Source organism: Curcuma longa, unplaced genomic scaffold (genome assembly GCF_044706935.1).
Source record: "Curcuma longa cultivar G26 ecotype Majalengka, Jawa Barat unplaced genomic scaffold, ITB_CL_G26_1.1 utg509_np1212_2302976_RagTag, whole genome shotgun sequence".
Classification (NCBI taxonomy): domain Eukaryota; kingdom Viridiplantae; phylum Streptophyta; class Magnoliopsida; order Zingiberales; family Zingiberaceae; genus Curcuma; species Curcuma longa.
Genome location: NW_027435603.1, coordinates 965,420 through 985,638, shown reverse-complemented (window position 1 = coordinate 985,638; position 20,219 = coordinate 965,420). Strand labels below are relative to the sequence as shown.

General features: G+C 39.0%; 4 protein-coding genes across 5 annotated transcripts; 3 read left to right on the top strand and 1 right to left on the bottom strand.

The window, feature by feature from the left end:
- Positions 1-871: 871 nt before the first annotated feature.
- On the top strand, positions 872-4,828 carry LOC141820597 (ubiquitin-conjugating enzyme E2 27-like). 2 transcript variants are annotated; one of them, XM_074707937.1, is made up of 5 exons: positions 872-1,239; positions 2,732-2,780; positions 3,607-3,751; positions 3,838-3,927; positions 4,561-4,828. In XM_074707937.1, exons 1-5 carry the CDS (start codon positions 1,056-1,058, stop codon positions 4,663-4,665), a joined length of 573 nt encoding a protein of 190 aa, XP_074564038.1. In that variant the 5' UTR covers positions 872-1,055; the 3' UTR covers positions 4,666-4,828. The 2 variants fall into 2 exon arrangements, with proteins under 2 accessions (XP_074564038.1, XP_074564037.1); XM_074707936.1 differs by having other exon boundaries at positions 3,592-3,751.
- A 204-nt stretch (positions 4,829-5,032) lies between these two features.
- LOC141820596 (glycerophosphodiester phosphodiesterase GDPD2-like) lies at positions 5,033-7,657 on the bottom strand. The gene is made up of 7 exons (XM_074707935.1): positions 7,380-7,657; positions 6,885-6,944; positions 6,717-6,797; positions 6,436-6,636; positions 6,218-6,313; positions 5,831-6,027; positions 5,033-5,515 (listed from the first exon to the last, which is right to left on the bottom strand). Exons 1-7 carry the CDS (start codon positions 7,626-7,628, stop codon positions 5,284-5,286), a joined length of 1,116 nt encoding a protein of 371 aa, XP_074564036.1. The 5' UTR covers positions 7,629-7,657; the 3' UTR covers positions 5,033-5,283.
- Positions 7,658-9,495: 1,838 nt separating this feature from the next.
- Positions 9,496-15,368, top strand: LOC141820612 (putative protein S-acyltransferase 7). The gene is given in 6 exon segments (XM_074707955.1): positions 9,496-9,788; positions 9,791-9,864; positions 11,636-11,818; positions 13,658-13,954; positions 14,140-14,373; positions 14,454-15,368. Coding segments are annotated over 6 exon segments (1,356 nt in total). The 5' UTR covers positions 9,496-9,763; the 3' UTR covers positions 14,997-15,368.
- Positions 15,369-16,077: 709 nt separating this feature from the next.
- On the top strand, positions 16,078-17,855 carry LOC141820747 (uncharacterized). The gene is made up of 6 exons (XM_074708113.1): positions 16,078-16,126; positions 16,195-16,231; positions 16,329-16,542; positions 16,640-16,801; positions 16,876-16,995; positions 17,082-17,855. The coding sequence occupies exons 1-6, from the start codon at positions 16,078-16,080 to the stop codon at positions 17,853-17,855; spliced, it is 1,356 nt and encodes a 451-aa protein (XP_074564214.1).
- Positions 17,856-20,219: the final 2,364 nt, after the last annotated feature.

Sequence of the window (20,219 nt, the reverse complement as noted above, 5' to 3'; positions counted from 1 at the left end):
TTTATCAAGTTAATACAAAATTTTAATATAAAAATTATTAGGCTAAAATGAGAAAGTTCAATTATAAAAATTAATTTACTATAATTTAAATAACTTTTTATATGATCTTGATTCTTTACGTATTAATACAAATTGAATAATGAAGCATATAAAAGAATTGATATTACTCTTGAAGAGTGTTTTCAATTTAAGCTCCAAACGTTCAAATCTTTTTTTTTTATTTTTTCATGACTTAACTCTATAGTAATATAGTCTTTCTGTGGACACATCATTTATATTGAACTAAATATAATTATTTTATATAATAATAATATAGAATAATTATATTCTTATGATCAAATCTATTATATATTCTGATAAAATTTTAAAAAACTTTTCTTAAATAAGGATTTGATAATTATTTGTTGTCACTGTCAAGTATGTATAATACATATGTTGATATTAATTAAACCTATCTTATTTTTTATTATAATTTTAAATTTCACTCGAGTCAACGTATGAAATTGATCCGACTCAATTAGATCCGACTTCAATAAAATAATTTTGACATAATCTTAATTAATCAAAATAATTTATTAATATTATTTTATTCTATTAAAAATAAAAAATTCCACACTCAATCCAATTGATTTTGCCTTTTTGATAATTATATATTTTACTCATTTAATAATTATATATTCCTACTCACTGTTTTTGCTGTGCCTCATATTTTATTTGTTAACTCTACAATTGGACGTACTTACCGACAAACTTGTACGTACTTAATTAAATCCACAATTATATATTTAATTATTAAAATTTAATATTGATTATTGCGTCGAATTTTATATTGTTTTTTAATTCTAAAAAAACACACTCCGGGTCAGTTTGCTGCTGGTTTGTCCGGCCGCAAAAAGCAACTCATCGATCCCCGTGCCTTGCTGCGTCGCCCCTGCTCTCGAAGGCGGGAGGGGAGGGGCCGAGGGATCCGATTCGGTTTCGATTTGGATTGCGACGTCTTCGCCGTCTTCTATCCGGCCTTGTTGTTGGCGAGCGATTCGAGGGGATTTGAGTAGATGATGGACGTTTCTAGGGTTCAGAAGGAGCTGGTGGAGTGCAACCGTGATCAGGCCATCTCTGGCGTCTGGATCTCCCTCGCCGACGGCGGCACCGACCTGTCGCACCTCCGTGGCACCATCTTTGGTCCCGTCGACACTCCGTACGAGGGCGGCATCTTTGCCATCGATATCCGATTAACCAGTACGACTGCCTCTGTTTCTTCCTCTTCTTCTTCCTTATTTTTTCTGGGGGAAACCCCATCTTTAGGCATACTCTTGAAGTGGCTGTATAATGTTGAAACGGGTACACTTGGGATTGGCGATGCTCTGCTCGTTGTTTTATATATTTTTTCTATCTATCCATATTTATTTATTTATTTACTTTTGTTTTGTCGCACTTTGTGGTTCTCTTTCTTTGTTTTGAAATTGGGAGAACTGGAAACTGATCGAAACATGAATTAGTTAGAGGGGGAAAAAATGCGTGAAATGGATGCCTTTCTAGTTGAGTTGTGATTTTTTTTTTTGGACTTCAATGATGAGAGGAATTCTGTATTTATTCTCTCTCTAGGCAATCTGAAATGGTCAGATTTTTGTCTTCTGGAGAATGAACGCGTGTAAGAGAAAGCAACGGGTAAATCCTACGGAAGTGATAAAGGTGGGATGGCCTTGACAATTTCTATAAATTCAATTGAGTTGTTTTGATTTAATCACTTTAATAACCCCTCGTGTTCATTTTAGAGCGTCAAATCTTGGAAGAATGTAAATGGAGCATGGGTAAAAGTAAATGTAAATGCTGTTTAGGTGGGTGAGACTGTGGTCCAATCGCCATTTGGAGTTATTCATATATAATTGGATAAAAGTAAGATAAACTGACAAGGGAAATGCTGAAGGCAGCATTGGTTTCTGCTAGATCTGCTATTTACCCTTTGTTTTATCATCTATTTAAAAGGATAAGAGCATGGAATAAATTGTGGATTTGTCATTATCTTCAGAGATGTCAACTTAAAGTTTCAAGAGCCTAGAAAGTAGAATTATTTAGAAATATATTGAGAATGAAAATACTTTGTTTTGTGCAACAGCAATCCCTTTTTTATAATCCAATTCAATGAATCTTTTTCTTCCAGTGGATTTACTGCTTTAACATTCAATTGGCGTGGCATTCCTTTACAACTTTTTTCTAATTCCCACTATTTCCCTAATCAGCTTCCCTCCTCAACTATAACATCTTTAACTTTTATTTTAACAAGTGGATGTAATTAATAAAAAGAAAGACTTTTAGAGTATCATTTTTGTTCTCTGCTTAGCACTTGGGAAAATGGTATATGTTTATGATTATATGCTGTCTATTGAGATTTTTTCTTGGTGCTATGTTCACATGTATTTTTTATGGGTTTGGGATTCTTGTATTTGTCATAGTACGATCATAACTATTCATGTATGCCATTTTTTTCATATTGATGATCAATGTCAGATACTTCTTTCTGTACTCTGTTATAACATTTCCCTGAGATTTCGTGTGATGCCTTGTTCCTTTGGTACATTAAATTATTCACGTATGTCATCATTTTCATATTTATGATCCTCAGATTTTATTATATTGATTGACATCTTGTTTCCTTGGTACATAAATTTTGTGGCTTCATATTTTGTTTCTTCATTTTGTAAAATATTTATCTCAGAATTTATATTTGCAGGCGGCTATCCCTTTGAGCCTCCCAAAATGCAATTCATTACAAAAGTTTGGTATGAGCAGTTAATTCATCAACTTTCATGTTTTCTATGTTTTTCCCCAATGCATTGCAAGTTTTATCCATAATACTTATTAGCTATTGGGATTTTACTAATTTGTTGTCTAGTAGGTTTAGTTGTTTATTTGACAAAACAGTTTATGAAAATAAAGTTGCTGAATCCTGCCATGAGGAACCAACTGAAAAGTTTGTATTACTTTTTGACTTATTTATTAGGTGATGGATAATTCATAGTTGGTTGATGCTAAACTATGTTCTTGTTCAAGCAATCTGTGTTATGCCTCAACTTTATTCAACTTTTGTACTTCACATACTGACTTATCGCTTCTCCTAGTTGCTGATGCGCTGTTTTAGTCCCCTTTAGCAATTTGATGTAACCAACCTGGTTTATTTTCTAGGGTGAAAAGGGCTATTTCACTTTGACACTTGCACCTTCCTCATCTTGTTTGAGAAACAAACCAATATTGGTATTAGATTATGCTTGATCACGGCTTCATTTTAAGAATTTTCTGCTACAGCTAGTTTACATTAGTTTGTATCACTATTTTGATTGCGTGGCTACTAATACTTTGTGGTAATCATAATTTTGAATGGTCTTTTAGGTTTATTGGATGAATAGACAGGTGACATAATGTTCATTTTATCTATTTTGTTCATCTATCTTTGTTTTTGTGACAGACTGTGCTTCATTTATTAGTTGTAGCAGGAAAGATGAAGTTATTGTATGCTTTCTGTCGTAAAACTTTTACACAATGGACCACTTTCCAACTGTGCCTACATTATTTGCTTGCATATCTCCGACGAAGGCACCCAAATATCAGTAGTCAAAATGGAGCCATATGCTTGGACATTCTCAAGGATCAGTGGAGTCCTGCCCTCACATTGAAGACTGCGTTACTATCTCTACAAGCTCTTCTCTCAGCGCCTGCTCCTGATGACCCCCAAGACGCTGTTGTTGCCAAGCAGGTCTATCTTAGCAAGTTTTTCCTCGTCTAATACCCGCAAACACTTGGTTCCATCGCTTCAATTTTGCAAATTTCTGCTTGGTGCAGTATCTGAATGAGTACAACACATTTGTGACTACAGCTCGGTATTGGACAGAAGCATTTGCTAAAGGGTCATCTGCCGACATCGAAGAAAAGGTAGAGATTATAATTCATTAACTTTAGGGTGAATGAATCAAATTGCATGCCAACCAGTGCCTTGCTAGATGATGTTGAATTTGATGCTATTACATAACGATAGGGTTCTAACTCACTAGCGAATTCATCTTTATGAAAAGAATACTTAATTTGACTGTTATTAATTTCATGACACCTAGGGTGTAGGCTGTAACCTTGTGATTGATCAATTCCAATGTTGTGGTTCAGGGGGAACAACTTGAAATAACTAAAGAAATCCAACCTAATGGCAATTGGTTCAGACCGGATGGGATTCCAGTTTTCCTTATTTTCTCGAGTTTTTCTCCCTGCCCCTTCTATTTTGCCACACAAGTGAACCAACAAGGTCCAAATGGAGCTAAGAATGACATCACTTACAATCACACATTTTGTTTATGCATCTGTTAAGCAAACTTATCCTGAGCTAAAGCTTGGAATGACCATTCTCATTCAAATTAGTTATCGGCTTGTTTCGAACGCTGCTGCGAATGGAATTAAGCCTAGAATGGCATTTTAATTCTGGATATCATTATGGCCTGCCAACTTACTTACTTCCTATAGACCTATGAGCGCTAGAGACTTGAATCTGATTGTAGCATCATTTGTTGGGTCCAGGTCCAGAAGCTAGTCGACATGGGTTTTCCAGAGGACCTTGTGAGGAGCACGCTGAAGAGCGTCAATGGCGACGAGAACCTGGCTCTCGAGAAGCTCTGCTCTTGAAAGGCTCTGCTCCCACCATGCGTCAAAAGTGGGTAAACCTTTTACTCAACACAACTCTATTTATCTTAGATTGTCTGTCTGTCTGTATGAGAAAATGATGCCTCTTATCGACTGATGATATTGTATGAGTGCTTCGAAGCCGATGCTAACTGTTTTCAGTTCATATGGATCTCGTCCTGTTATTGTGTGATGGCTAATTTGAAACTTGAATACACAGGCTTTGGTGGAATCAGGCTTGTTATTCTGCGTTCTACGAAGCGTAGCTTAACGTTGCTAAATTTTAGAAATGATGTATTTGTTTCAAAACCCACCTTGCTAGCGCTATCGAAAAGTCTGAAACCACACCAAGCAAACCAGCAAAGAGAACTAGAGAAGAATCTATTGTCTTTAATCCATGTTGAACCTACAAAGTTGTTACAAAGAATTTCAAATCTTTAAATCCATTTCAATGGTTGTATCATGTCCTGTAAAAGTAGCTGCAGACAGCTGATTCCTGAAACGACCCAAAGCGAACCAGCAAAGAGCCAGAATCTCCTATGGAAACTTCATTCTTCTCCATTGATGAAACATTCATGTGTAAGATTGCTACAATGAATTCCTACTCCAACTCTATCAAGATCAATGCTGCACCAACTCAGGTATAAGCTTGAGCAGGAATGAGAGTTCTCGCTCAGAGAAGCCTGGTCTCATGCCCTGCTTTGCCTGCACTGGCTCTGCTGAACCACAGAATTCGGCAGCCAATGCCGGTTGTATGATATCTGAAACAGATTCAGTGATCTCTTCTACAAGATCGACGATTACGCCATTGATGCCCATCAGATGCTGCAGGTATACAGCCTCAGGTACATTGCTGCAACATGGGCATATGTTATCGATCAGCAAAGACAAGCATGATAAGAATTAGGAAATGGTAAATGATGTACAGAAGAAGACTCAAGCTCCAACAAAAGGTTAATGATTTGAATGGTTAGTCAACAATCATACCAGATAGGACCATTCCTAATGTAGTTGAACAGGCCATAGCACTTTTAATTGAAATTGTGTTAAAGATTAAAATTTTAAACAGTTTTAAAGGATCATGCGATTATATTTATGAACAAACAAGACAGATTTATTCTCTAAACTAGATGAAAAGAATGAACAAAGAATGCATCAAGAGACATACTTGAGCTTGCCATATGTTAGCAAGGAAAGGTTGGATTCCTTGATTCTGGACACTGCTGATGGATGCCTGAAGATTCCTCGAACTTCTGAAACAATCCCTTGCAAACCACCTGCTAAACACAGCTTGATAGCCTCATCTAACGAATTTCTTCTGATGTCATCGTGTATCTCAGTGCCCCCAGTTGTGAGGAAGAAAACCTGGTCTCACAAGAGTATGGACGATGTCAATGTGTAGAACACAATGCTTGTTTAGCCTTTTGCACTAGACAAAGATTATTTGATTAACTTGGTCCTATCTCATAGCATTAACAATGATTATTTGAGTAAACATGTGCTAAGTTGCTGCTATCTAATTAGTTGTCAGGAGTGAAATGAGCAAGAGATGTACCGGGTAAGCACTTTGAAGTTTTCTTATTAGCCGCCCTGCATCTGGTTGGAATGTTGAGAAGATGATTGCCCTTTCACCTGCATACTGGTAAACAACCTAAAATACAAACATAAACAGAGTCAAGATTCGATCATTAACTGAAGAACTGTGGCTACCAAGTTAATGGAAAATGTTAGAGAAGTTAAGTTTGAGAAAGATCAGAGATTAAAAAACCACACCTTCAAGACTGCTTCAAGTGCATGCACAAGTTCTTGGTCGCTATAAACGACATGATCCACAAATTTAAGCTCAATATTGAAGCCCAAACGAGGGTCCACCTTCTCAAAAGCCTCTTGCAATGTGCAGAGGTAGTCATCATCTTCTACATTCCAATTCAACACTCTCCCATCATGAGCCCTCCTCAGCAGTAATTTACCCACCTGAATTAAAGCAACAGAATCAATACTTGAATGCAATAGTTGATTATCGAATTTATAATCTTCACATGGTAAAATAGGACCTTGGAGGGATCTCTTTGAGGCCCATAGGAAAGGAATTCTTCCAAGCAAAGATCAGTGACACGCTTCTCCATGATCTCACCCTGCATTTTTATCCGATTCACGATCGGTAATCGTCAATTTTAAACACAAACAGGTACTCAGATTCAAGAAGGGGGCAGGAAATTTACAGCATGTTCTGTGAGGATGACATCGTCGTGAAAGATGATAGGGCAATCGTCCTTGGTCACCTACAATAAATTACACCTTTGCTCAACCAATCTTCGAATCCTTCCAAGAATCAATTGCTTATGATTGCAGTTCTTGCAAATTCAGAAATTGCTTTATTTTTCCCATAATTATGTTGCTAAGTTTTGGGGATTATGCTTTTGGTTGTGAATTCCGACATTACTTTGGTTTCTTCTCCAAGAAGTATGCCAGCATTGCCAAATATGTTCTTAAGAACTCGATTCAAAATTTAGAATCGATTGTAGATTAAAAATTGATCCGTCAATTAGCCAAAACTGGAAAAGACGACGAGATCAATTGACCGCCCTTCTAGTTCCCTAAAAAATAGGTTCAATGCTTCAAATCCGAGACGACACAACCACAGACGGCGGAGAAAATGACAAATCGGAAGCCGGCGGGGGCGAGGGAAAGGTAGTAGTAGCAGACTAGAGCATTACCTGGACGTCGAACTCGATTGAGTCAATGGGGAAGCGAGCGGCTCGGTTGAATGAGAGAATCGAGTTCTCCTTGACCGCACTCATCCTCCGATCTGGCGACGCGAGCACATTCATCCCCTTCCCTCGGTGCCCCAACACCACGAACCCCGACGCCACGGCCCTTTCGGGCAGCCGCACGGCCTCCGCCGGCAGGCGGACCTGGTCGAGATTCGGGACGGCGCCGGATGCGAGCACTGCCTTGAGAGCCATCGCCGTCGACTGAGCTCAAGTGATTCCGAGCAAAGTTGGTGGTGCCCGGCGAGAAGAAGGGCGAGGAGTTTTATAGGTGACAGAATTACTTATCTACTCCGCTTTTTAACCTTGTGGGCTCCACACCTGTCCGTCTATACAGTTCTATAAACGAGCGGGTATTTTTTTTTGTTAGGAGTTAGCGGATTCTATAAAAACTCCCAACTTGATGTGCGGAATATCGCGGAATATTCCGGCCCGGGGGCGCTACTAATGATCGTGCGGAAACGCAGAATCCTATGCGGGAAGATGTTGCGTCGACGGATTATAGGGAGGACCCGGGAGATCGGACGGCGGATGAAGTGCCCGCTTAATCTGGAGGAAAAGGACGCGCTGTCGCGGCGTTGCGTTGTTGATCCCTATCCAAGAAATGCGTGTACGCCGCGAAAGTGGAAGTCGAATGACTCGATGCCACGTCAGAAATGGAATTTTAATTTAATTCTAAACGTGCGGAACGAGTCGGCGTGCGGCTGGCAATGGCATCATTATTTATTTATTTTTTTCTAAAAAAATAATTTTGAGAAAATAATTTTTAGGAAAATTGGGATTGTTAATTATGTTGGAGAAAATAAATAATTCAATGATTTGAAGTTGGTGCGTTGCTATCTTCTTCCTCGTCATAGATGACGAGGCACTGAATTATTTCGCTAAATTATGCAGGAAAAGGAGATGAGAAACTTATTAAATCTTTTGGCATTAAATATGATGTAAAATCATGTTTTTATTAATAAAAACATGTTATTCTTTTACAAAAATAGTATTTTTTAAATGAGATTTTTTTAATGTTTTTAATTCTGTTGGGCCTTCTATTCGGCCCGGCCCAATTATACTGGCCCATTTTCAGACTAAGAAATTTTTTTAATGTTAATTTCTTCTTATTATTAGAGAAATTAAATTAAACACTAAAAGGATTGACCTTGCATAAAAAATTGAGAAACAAAAGAATTTAATTATCTATATAGAGGTTAGATGGCGAATTTCTCTTTAAAAGGACTCATAGGAATTTTTTTAATTAGAATTTTGGTAAAATTTGAATATTGGTAAAATTTGAATGCAAAATTCTTCAAAGAGAAAAAAAAAAAAATTACTGAAGTAAATAGTTTTTTAAAAAATAAAATAAAAAAGTTCCAATTACTGAGTATCTAGAATGATAGCCGGAGTTGGATTTGTTTGACTTTACCAACCACTCCCGCGTTACCGGCCTGGGGTAACCAAGTCAAAAGCGGCTACATGTCAACGTTGACTTACGTTTATAAAGAATTAGCTTCTAGTCTATTTGATATTTTATTCGATCCAGCCGACTTGAATAATACAGGAAAAAAAATTAATCTAAATACTCGAGAAACATCCATACGATTTCGATTAAACATTAGAAAATTTAAATATCTTTGACTTTTCAATTTCATGGTTGACTTCGAACAGCATTAAAAGTCAAAGCAAACAAACGATCCGATGTTGATCGGATGTCGATTTGTTTTGTTATCTGTCACTGTTAACGACTTGATCATTATTTTTATTCGCCTGAACAATAATGACAATAAATAAGATATTAAAGAAAAAAATAAATATAAAAAAATAAAAAAAATTGTATATAAGTAAATAAGTTTGAATTAAGACTTTAGTGATATAGATATTGGATCCAAAATTTCCTCTCGTTGAACGAAAGTACGCAATACCCCCAGCTATTCACCACGTGGCGCTACTACGTGTTTCTTGTCGCTGTATTGACGGGTGATCTGAAGAGTATGAATTGTGGAATAAATGGGTACGAAAATGAAGGACGAATGCCCTCTCTCTCTCTCTCTCTCTCTCTCTCTCTCTCTAATTTCCTCGTATACCAATCTCCATCGTCGGACTGGTTGAAGGCGAATCACGAGAGGCGGCGCCGGCGTGGAATCCACCGGTCGAGGCGTAGACGGGACATCGGAATCCGGGAGGCCCGTTGTTCTGCGGGTGTCGTTCCCGTGAGCAGATCGGAACCTAGCTAGGAAAGACCCCATCTTTGCCATCCGGCATCGATCCGCGGTCGTCGATTCGTGAGGGCTCGGGGTTTCGCCGGAGTGTCTGGCTGTCTTAGAAGCACTGGTGCAGCGTAAATGTATGTTGTCCCGTCTCCTCGCGGCCGGATCTAGCTGCTTCGAGCATGGAGGCGGACGGGGATGCGCAGAGGGTGTACCAGGTTTGGAAGGGAAGCAACGTAAGTTTTGATCTGTTTATTCCAGCTTCACCAGCCCTTAAGTCCAGCTAAATCAGTTGAATCTTTACAGTTGCTGCTTGTGGCAAAATAGGTTTTTTTTGGTTGCTTAGGAGGCTTGCAAATATGAGGTTTTAGCCTTTCTCTTCGAATATTTGAACTCTTGTTAACAGGAAGCTGTTTTGATTATAGTTTGCACTCTCAAATGCTCCTGTTTTGATTGCCATGTAGAATCAAATTCAAACTGGGATGTTGGAGTACACGGTTCTCTGAATAAGTTGATTTTCAACTGGATTTCTTTTTTATTCAATCAAAATGGGGTTTTCGTAGTCATGTCTTATTTCAGTGGTTTGGTCCTTATTTTGCCTGACTAATAAAGTTAAGACTACAAAGAAAACTATTTAAGATATTTATATTACTTTAGATATTATGGCTTGTTCCTGCTTGGAATCGCCTCCGGATGAGTCACCGGACCTGACTTCGATGTTGACGTAGTCTCATGGAACCCACGACTGGCTGAAAGAGAGTGATACTCCTGCAAGGCTCCGAAGAGGAGATAAGAGGTTAGAATGGAGGTTAAAGGTGTCCTGGCTCAGCCACTCCGATGCCCAAGTGAGTCCGTCGGCCGGAGATGGAGAAGAAGAAGAAGAACAGGAGATGGAATACGAAGAATGAGGTAAATATGTGCGTAAGAGCATGTGTGTACGTACCTGGGCCCGCAAGAAGCGGGATTCTTTTATAGAGTCATCAGAGAAGATGTCACATCGACGATGAGGGAAATATCCCATTATTGTAAAGGAGGTCACATCACTTATACTCAGTACGGTAGAAGACCATGCTGTATTAATGTGGTAGGTTATTTACTGTTCTGAGTATTTTAGCATTCCACGTGTCACTTAGGCGGTTGTCAGGTATGATGAGTGAGGGAAGTGGTGTTGATGGAGCGGAGCTACTTGGGTAGGAGTGCCGACTTGGCGAGACTGAGTCGACTGGGGAGTTGACCTTCGTCAGGGAGACCATGAAGTCGATCAGGCATGGAGCTAGTAGGGCACGGAGCCAGTCGAGCATAGAGTAGGTCAGGCAGAGAGCCAGTCGGGCGTGGAGTCGGTCAGGCAGAGCCAATCGGGCCCAAAGTCAGTTGGGCGTAGAGTCGGTCGGGCACAGAGCCAGTCGGGGGTGGAGTCAGTCGGGCACAAAGCCAGTCGGGCGTGTTATCTCCAACTAGACGGGATCTTTACTTTCTTGACCAGGGCATATCAACTCATAACATGGCTCTAGTGGAAAACACACTCTACTTATGGTGTATTGGTCGTCTGCATACATGACTATTGTGATATTTAGAGTTTCTAGTTCATTTACCCGCACAAGGCCTCTATACTTGATATAGGTCATTAATGATTGATAGAGTGGAAATGTTGCAGCTAATTTTATGATTAAATAATATTACAGATTACCTTTTTTGTTTATTTAATATTCCAATATTCTAGATTTGTACATGGCTATCAGATGGAAAAGTAGTTAATTAGAAAAGTTCTTCATATGTCACATTATATGACGATTTTTGCATAGCTTGTAGCTATCGTGCTAGCTGATTTAGCTTTACTGTATCAATCAAGGAACTTAGCAAACCCTAACATCTATTAGATACCATTTTGCATTGACTTCATCATGTATAACCATTTTGCTCAAGTATCACTACTTTGCTATAATTTTGTTAATCTTCTTGAAACATCTTTTATTTGATCCCCTATACATGTTTGCTTATCTTCTGCAGATATTTTTTCTTCAAGGGAGGTTTATATTTGGCCCTGATGTGAGATCATTGTTTCTCACCATATTCCTGATTGTTGCTCCTATTTCAATCTTCTGTGCATTTGTTGCTGAAAAACTATCAGATGATTTTTCTAATTCTCTGGGTATACCTGTAATGGTAATAGCTATTGTCTTCACTCTATACGTGAGTATTTCTTCATCCATCTATTTATCAAGCTTTTTCAAATTTTGTGAGATATTCAAAAAAATTTTGAAATTTTGTCTGCTATAAAGATGTTGTTTTACTCTTTTATATAGTATCTTGGGCAAAATAGGTGGTTGATCATTGTTCTATAAACCACTAGACACTGGTTTTATCATTGTCTTGAAGTCCTTATCTGAGATATAAGCTTGCAGGTTTATATTGTTCAAAGAACTGGGAAAATAACTACCATAGATAAAGAACTTAGGAAGGAGGCTTCTGGTTTAATTTCCTTCTTCTAGGTGCTTTCTGAGATATAAGCTTGCAGATTTCTTTTGTTCAAAGTACTGGGAAAATAACTACCATAGATAAAGAACTTAGCAAGGAAGCTTCTGGTTTAGTTTCCTTCATCTAGGTGCTGCATGTAATAAGAAACAAGTAACTCTGAAATGGTTCGTCAGTGTCACACTTGTATTTAACTTTTTTGTGTGTTAAATTTGGTCAAATGTGTTGATCTTTAATATGTAAACCTCTATCTCATATAGTCATATGTCCAAGTCCCTTGAACCCTTGATATAATTTTGCAATTAAGTGTATTATAGCTTACAATGAACAAAAGCCATCCCTGCGTTTCATTCTTTTGAGTTAATAATTTTATAAGTCAAGGTTCAAAACAGAGAAAATTATTTATTCTTACTTTTCATAGGATGATTTTGGATGATGACAAGGATTTCGTGGAAGGATTGCAATTTAAACCGAAGAGGGATTCTCATGCAATTAGGCCTTAATGCATGAGATGGTTTTGCAATTAGTCCTAATTTTTTTGTTTGAATGGTCTAACTTGTGGTTTTGATTTTGTTTTTTTTTATCTTGTCAAGTCCAAGCAATTGATTGTATCCATCGTGATTTTATTGTCTCTTGATGATCCTGATACTAATTAACAGTAATCTTGCAAACTATTCTGTTGATTAATTTTCTTTTGTTTTTATTTCATTTTAAAATATTCTTATTCCATGTCCGCAACCTTGTTATAGCTGACCCGATGTAGGTATCCCCCATGTCCTACTGAAGGGGTATAACATAAATTTTTTTAAAGATATATAATGGTTGTAAGAACCTCTTATTAATCCAACCATTTAATAGTAACAAAAAAGACAGGCATATTTCAATCTCATCCTTGAACAATTAAGTGTAGCTTTAAAACATGATAAAATGATAAAAAGAGAAAATATGCAAAGATGATGAACATGTTGGGAAACAATGTTTAATTCTATGGTTAGACAATTCGAAGTTGGAAAAGATGCAAAGGGTACAGATGATAGAAAAATTAACTTAATATAACTAAAAGATAGTTAAATGATCTTGGTGTTATCAATTAAAAGAAACATAAATAACTAGGGTATCCTCATGCAGTGATTCAAATTGACATGGAGGGAGAACATATATGGAAGAGAAAGATGTGCATGAAGATTCTTGATTTTGAGAATGAAATAAAGAGCATAGTATGATTTTAAATTTTGCTACAGCTTATGTTTTTTTATTCAATATTTTAAAAGGCGAGCATTTAATTAGCTTGTAGGAGTGGTATATATTTATGCAGATTTTTGTTATGGGAAAGGTAGGTAAAGTAATGTGCAAAAATGTAAGCACAGGTTTGAAACAAAGAGATTGATAATATTGTTGTTACATTGGCTTTGTTTTTTGTTTTTTTTTTGTCTTATGTTTGACTATTCCCTTGAAAACCATATAGTACTTTTAAATGATATCTTCATGTGAAAATTTAAAGAAATGCCTATTGGATTTTTTTGAGGTTAATTGTATGACAGGGGCTTCACATTTCAGGATTTAACTCTTTTACTTCTTGCCTCCGGTAGAGATCCTGGAATAGTACCTCGTAGTGCACATCCTCCGGAACCCGAAATCGTTGAGGGCGGTGGTGAAGTTGGAGGTGTTCAAACTCCACAATTACGATTATCGAGAATGAAGGATGAAATTGTAAACGGTATAACTGTGAAGGTGAAATACTGTGATACTTGCATGCTCTATCGACCCCTTCGCTGTTCTCACTGCTCAATATGTAACAATTGTGTGGAACGCTTTGATCATCATTGCCCATGGGTTGGACAATGCATTGGGCTGGTGAGTTCCAAAATCTCAAATATTTGATTGGAATTTAACTTGTGTCAACCAATTCATTTCAATTTGCAAAAGTTGCCAACTACTAGTAAGTATCTTGTAGTAGATGCACTCACTAAGTTTGTCGACTAGAACAGTAGTAATTGAATATTGTTTATGGCCATTACTGATATCTATTCTTGGTGCAGAGGAACTATAGGTTCTTCTATATGTTCGTCTTCTCAACAACTTTGTTGTGCCTTTACGTGTTTGGATTTTCCTGGGTCTGCATAATAAAAATCAGAAATTCTGAAAGCACAACTATTTGGAGAGCAATGATCAAGACTCCTGCTTCCATCGTCCTCATAATTTATACTTTTATATCAGTTTGGTTCGTTGGAGGTCTCTCTGTCTTTCATTTGTATCTAATGAGCACCAATCAGGTAATGTTCATAGTGATCTTTAATTAAAAGTTGTTCATCATCTTTCCATTCTACTCTCTCAATTTTCTGTTTCTTTTTAGACAACTTATGAGAACTTCAGATACCGTTATGATCGGAGAGCTAACCCATATAACAGAGGAATTGTGGAAAATTTTAAGGAGATATTTTGCACGAGCATACCTCCATCAAAGAACAATTTCCGTGCAAGAGTATCGCGAGAACAAGGACTTCAACCACGCTCCTCTGGTGGAGGTTTCATGAGCCCAAACATGGGAAAAGCTATCGGTGACATTGAGATGGGCCGGAAGCCAGTGACGTGGGATGAACTAAGGTCCGTCACACAAGTCGGTGAGCACGAAGAGGGTCTAAGCAACAGAAACATAAACATGATGGAAGAAGACAAAGATGGCGAGCTCACTGAAGCTGCTTCAAATTTAAGCAGGGAAGCTTTTGAGACAGGCATGGAAGTGCAACCTACACTGCACCATAGGCGATCAAGTTGGGGAAGAGGTGGAAGCTGGGAGACAGCACCTGATTTTCAAGCTGTGGCATCAGTTGCAGGGCAAACAAGTAGGACAGGTAGCGGTAGCGGTAGCAGCAGTACAGGTGCAGGAAATTTGTAAGTTGAGTTGCGCAGATGCTGACACACTAGCTCCAAACTCGAAAGACCGACCGGGAACTTGTAGATTGATTGAAAATGTGGAATTGAAAGAGGTGGTATTAGCTTCTCAGACATCCTTTTCCATCTGTGCTCCATTTCATTTTCCCTAGCTATCCTGTGCTAAACTTTTTGTTGCAACATCATTATTATCATATCGTGATGTGACTTGATAATTTCAGAACATCAGCTGAAAACTACACGTTTGATTGGCGCATGTATATATTTGTGTTTGTGATTGCAGAAGTTTCTGTTTTATCTGGATCTACCTCTGGAGTTGTATTGCACAATCAAGTGTATTTTCCCTAACTATTCAATGCTTAGTTTATTTAGGCCATGGATTGTTTTTGTTTGATATCTGATTAGAATTTATGGTGAGTGAATATAATTATGACATGTTCATGTGAATTTATGGTGAGTGATCCTGATGTAATATATCTTGGATGAAATTTAAATCTTTGTTGTTGAGATCTTAAATTAATGAAGTACACTAAATACATGAATAAATAAACAAACATTTTCAAAATAAGATCATAGGGCTTTCCTCTCCCTTTAAATCTCAAACACACCATAGATTGTTGCCTATCATAAACCCATCAAAATGTTTATATATATTAACATTTTCTTTTTTTCATATTTCTAACTACTTTCTAAATTCACGCTCAACTTCTTTTTCCCAACTGCCATATACACATTCCTAACCAATAATTAGCCACCAAATTAAAGATCCTTTGAGACTTATAATAATCTGTTGTAATTAACAGTCTAATTAATTAATTAATTAATCTAGCAAACCAAACGCATCCTAATTAAATCACTCTTTTACTTTAGTTTGTTAAAGAGTTAATAACAAAATTCTTAAATTTAGCAAATAACTCATAACAAAATGCCTCTATACGCAATAGAAATGACCCTAGAGCCTTCACATGCACAACAAGGAACACACAACTTCATAAGTTTTTCTTTTCCTCTTCTTCCTTTTCTACAACCTTTTTGCATCATTATTGCTCTTCTAATTCGATATATATATATATATATCTATCAAGATGGACCCTGCAATAGGACGTATTTTACTCATTCTATTTGGAATACTAGGTAATTAATTAAATGTTAATCATTCACTTAATCTTGGTTTTCAATCTTTTAAATGCTCCTTATTACAGGCAACATCATCTCTTTCATGGTTTATCTTTCCCCAATGTAAGTACACACGCAATTTTCTCCAATAAACACTTTTAATTAATTAGTTAATTATGATAATTATCTGCCTTAATCACTAATTAATGATCGCATGCAGACCTACTTTTATCAAAATCTACCGCAACAAATCAGCACGAGGATTCCAGTCGTTGCCTTATAATTTATCACTGTTTAGTTGCATAATTTGGGCTTATTATGCGTACGCCAAATCTCCCAGATCAGCCCTCTTAATTTTGATTAATTTGGTCGGGTGCTTCATCGAGTCCGCATACATTATTATCTATGCCATCTACGCCCCGAGGAAAGACAGGGTAATTCTCTCAATCGAATTAAATTAATTATTATTGTTATTATATATTAATTCTTTTGTATTAATTAACAAATTATGATCACTAATTGTGGAAGCAGATTAGGACGATCCAAGTGTTGGTGGGCTTGAATTTGGTACTATTCTCCGTGATCGTCGTGGTGACTCAATTCATGTTCGACGGCTCGAACCGTGCCGAGGTTCTCGGTTGGATCTGTGTCGCCTTCTCGATTAGCGTCTATGCGGCCCCATTGAGCATCATCGTAAGATGTCATTTATATATACTTAATTGTCAATTAGGAGGCTTAATCAAGTGTTAATTGTTGGTGTTTTTCAGAGGATTGTGGTGCGGACTCGAAGTGTGGAGTTCATGCCCATCGGCATGTCGTTCTTCCTCACGTTGAGTGCCACGATATGGCTAGGTTATGGAGTCTTCAGCCAAGACATTTTTGTTATGGTAAATAATTTTTTTTAAAAAAAAATCTTATATTTTAATTTCAAATTTTCTTTTAAAAAAATAATTAAAAAATTGTCTGTGCATAGATACCCACCGCGATAGGGTTCTTCTTCGGAGTGGCACAAATGGCGATCTACGTGATTTACAAGAGGAAGGGCGGCAGGGCAAGAGAGGCAGACGCCGAACCTGCTGAGGACGGAGCCGGAGAGGCCTCCTCAGCTCGAGCCTCAGAATTTGCAGACGCAGTGGAAGAAGAGGACGATGCTGCCAGCGAGAGCAGCAGCTTCATCGTGCCGGTGGCGTCGATCCCCATCTTGACTTCGGAGGTGCTCATCTTCATCAAGAAGAAGGACCGGCGCCGCGCGAGGCCGGGGAGGAGTTCGAGGTCCGCCACGCATGCGACCGATCAGGGCTCGGAACCACCCGCACCGAGCCTGCAGGACCTGGAGCTGCAGGCGCTGCAGCACGACGAGGAGAAGGAGAAGGAGCAGCGCGGCAAGCGAGTGGTCGAGGTCGAGGTGGGCGAGAGCAGCAACACGAAGGAGAAGCCGACGGTGACCGAGCACATCACCAAGATCGCAGAGCACATCGCTATGATCTCCGGGCACATCGTCAAGATCGCAGAGATGAATCCCACCCCGAATCCCGAGCCACTGGACGCCGCCGCCGCCGCAACCGCCGAGGAGAAGAAGGACTACGAAGAAGATCAGCGTGTGGCCATGCCGTCGGCAGTCCATGAGCACGTGATCAACATGGAGAAGCTGACTTCTTCTTCTTCTGTCTTAGACATGGAGGCGGAGGCGGCAGCGGCGGCGGAGACTAGGAAGTCGAGTAAATCATCTAAGAGAGTGAAGGCGTAGGTTGAGGAAGGAAAGATCGAATTAGATGGAATGGAAGGTGAGGAACATGGCAGCCATCCGATCATGTACGTCTACCCTGTTCTGATTATAGACAATATTGATGAGTTCCTTGTATATATATGCAATGACCTAATTTTTTTTTTCACAATAACTTTATCGCCACCGTTTTACCAGTAATTTGTTGGCTCCAGAAGAGAAGGAAAAAACGACATTCAATTAGGGTTTGTTGTGTATCCCATAAATAGACATTCAATTAGGAGTTAGGACATTAAAAATAGTATGAAGTTGCCAACTCTATGCATCTTTCAGTTTCAGTGCTTGCCACTTACATTCACTCCTACAAATTTACTTCGGTGAAGAATTTTTTTTGTTTTAAAAATTTTGAAAAGGAAAAGAAATAATGCTTGGTGTACCCTCAATTCGCTGTTGAAGCACCAACAATTATTGAGCTCAGCATTTTCATGCACAGTTGACTTACACGCTCGTATTTATCAAAGGGCACCGAGTATCTTCCAACATCCACAACGAGTTAAAGACAAAGTCAAGTCTGAAAGTGCTCTCTAATAAGATGTGCACGACGTTGACTTAATTTTACCTCTCTAATAAGATGTGCACGACGTTGACAAAGTCAATTCTGAAAGTGCTCGTATTTATCAAACGATGTAAACTTTTTTGTGTTTGTTTTTGAAATGTATGAACTGATTTGATTTGTTTTAATTTTTAGACAGTGGAGACAACTATGCAAGTTGGAGCAAATCATGTGCATCCTCTATTAAGATGTGCACTAATATGACGATTGATTCTCCCTGTAGTGAAACTGGAGCAAATCATAGATACGAGTTCTTTGATGGGTTGATACTCAAAAGGTCTCGTACTAATAAGATATTTTCTATCTTATAACCTCAAGATCCTATATATTTAATTTCCAATTTTGATTGTATTCTAATAAATTAATTGGCCTCATTTTGCACTCATTATCCAGTCATTGTCAGCAAATCTAGTGGTGACTACAAGTATAATTAGCACTTATAACTTTTTTTTTCACAAAATCTATGAATTAATTAACTTGATCAATAAATGAAGGGAATTAAGCACCTGGCGGAACTATGCAACTCTGTGCATCTTTCAGTTTCAGTGCTTGCCACTTAATTCACTACCACAAATTTACTTGGTGAAGATTTTTTTTTGTTTTATTTTTTTTAAAGGAAAGAAATAATGGTTGGTGCATCCTCAATTCTCTGTTGAAGCACCAACAATTATTGAGCTCAGCATTTGCATGCACAGTTGACTTACTGATTGCTATCTGGCTATGTGACAACCACTTTGCATATTGCCTCCTTTTTCAAAACTGTTTCATAGAGATTTTCTATGTTGCGCGACGGGAATTTACGCGACCCGTGCGCGATACTCCCAACCCCCAGCTGCTCCCGCTGTCGTCACCATGCCGTCTAGCCACCGGAGACCGCCGCCCTGGGCCCGGTCGACGCGCCACTCGCCGGCGCGCCGATCGGCACCGGATTCCGATCGGATTGTGGCCGGAATCCGGTCGAATTCGGCCGGAAACCGGCGAACCCAACACGCGGCCACTGTGCGGCCGGAGAATCGCCGGCGGCCGACGTTCCTTCCTCGGCCGGTCTCCGACCGCGATTTGGCCGGAAATCGACCGCGATTTGGCCCACAGTGGTCGCGTGTTGGGTTCGCCGGTTTCCGGCCGAATTCGACCGGATTCCGGCCACAATCCGACTGGAATCCGGTGCCGATTGGCGCGCCGGCGAGTGGCGCGTCGACCGGGCCTAGGGCGGCGGTCTCCGGTGGCCGGACGGCGTGGCGACGGCGACGAGAGCGGCTGGCGGTCGGCGCGAGGGAGCACTGTGCATTCCCACTTTTGGACGGTCAGATCCTCACGATCATGCGTGATGGACGGTGATCCCACTGTCGCGCACGAGTGCGTAGGAAGCTGACGCGCAGCATAGCAAATCTACTGTTTCATATATAGTAAAATATAAAGGTATATATCAAATTATGACCAAAATATTCATTTTTTAAAAAGAAATGTTCTTTTTATAGTATGGAGCACCTTTTTTAATTTTATGCTAAAAATAAATAAGCTCATCCACATCCCCCATCCCTAGCTAGGTGTTTTGCACGCTCCTATTTCTCAAAGTGCACCGAGTATCTTCCAACATCCACAACGAGTCAACGACAAAGTCAAGTCTGAAAGTGCTCTCTCATAAGATGTGGTCGACGTTGACTTTGAGCTCTCGTGAGGCTCCAAAGCGCAGCATGCCATTGGTCCTCTGGAGTTGACCAGGAGGGAGACCTTTTCATGGTGACCATCAATTCACCGAATCATATATTCCTCTC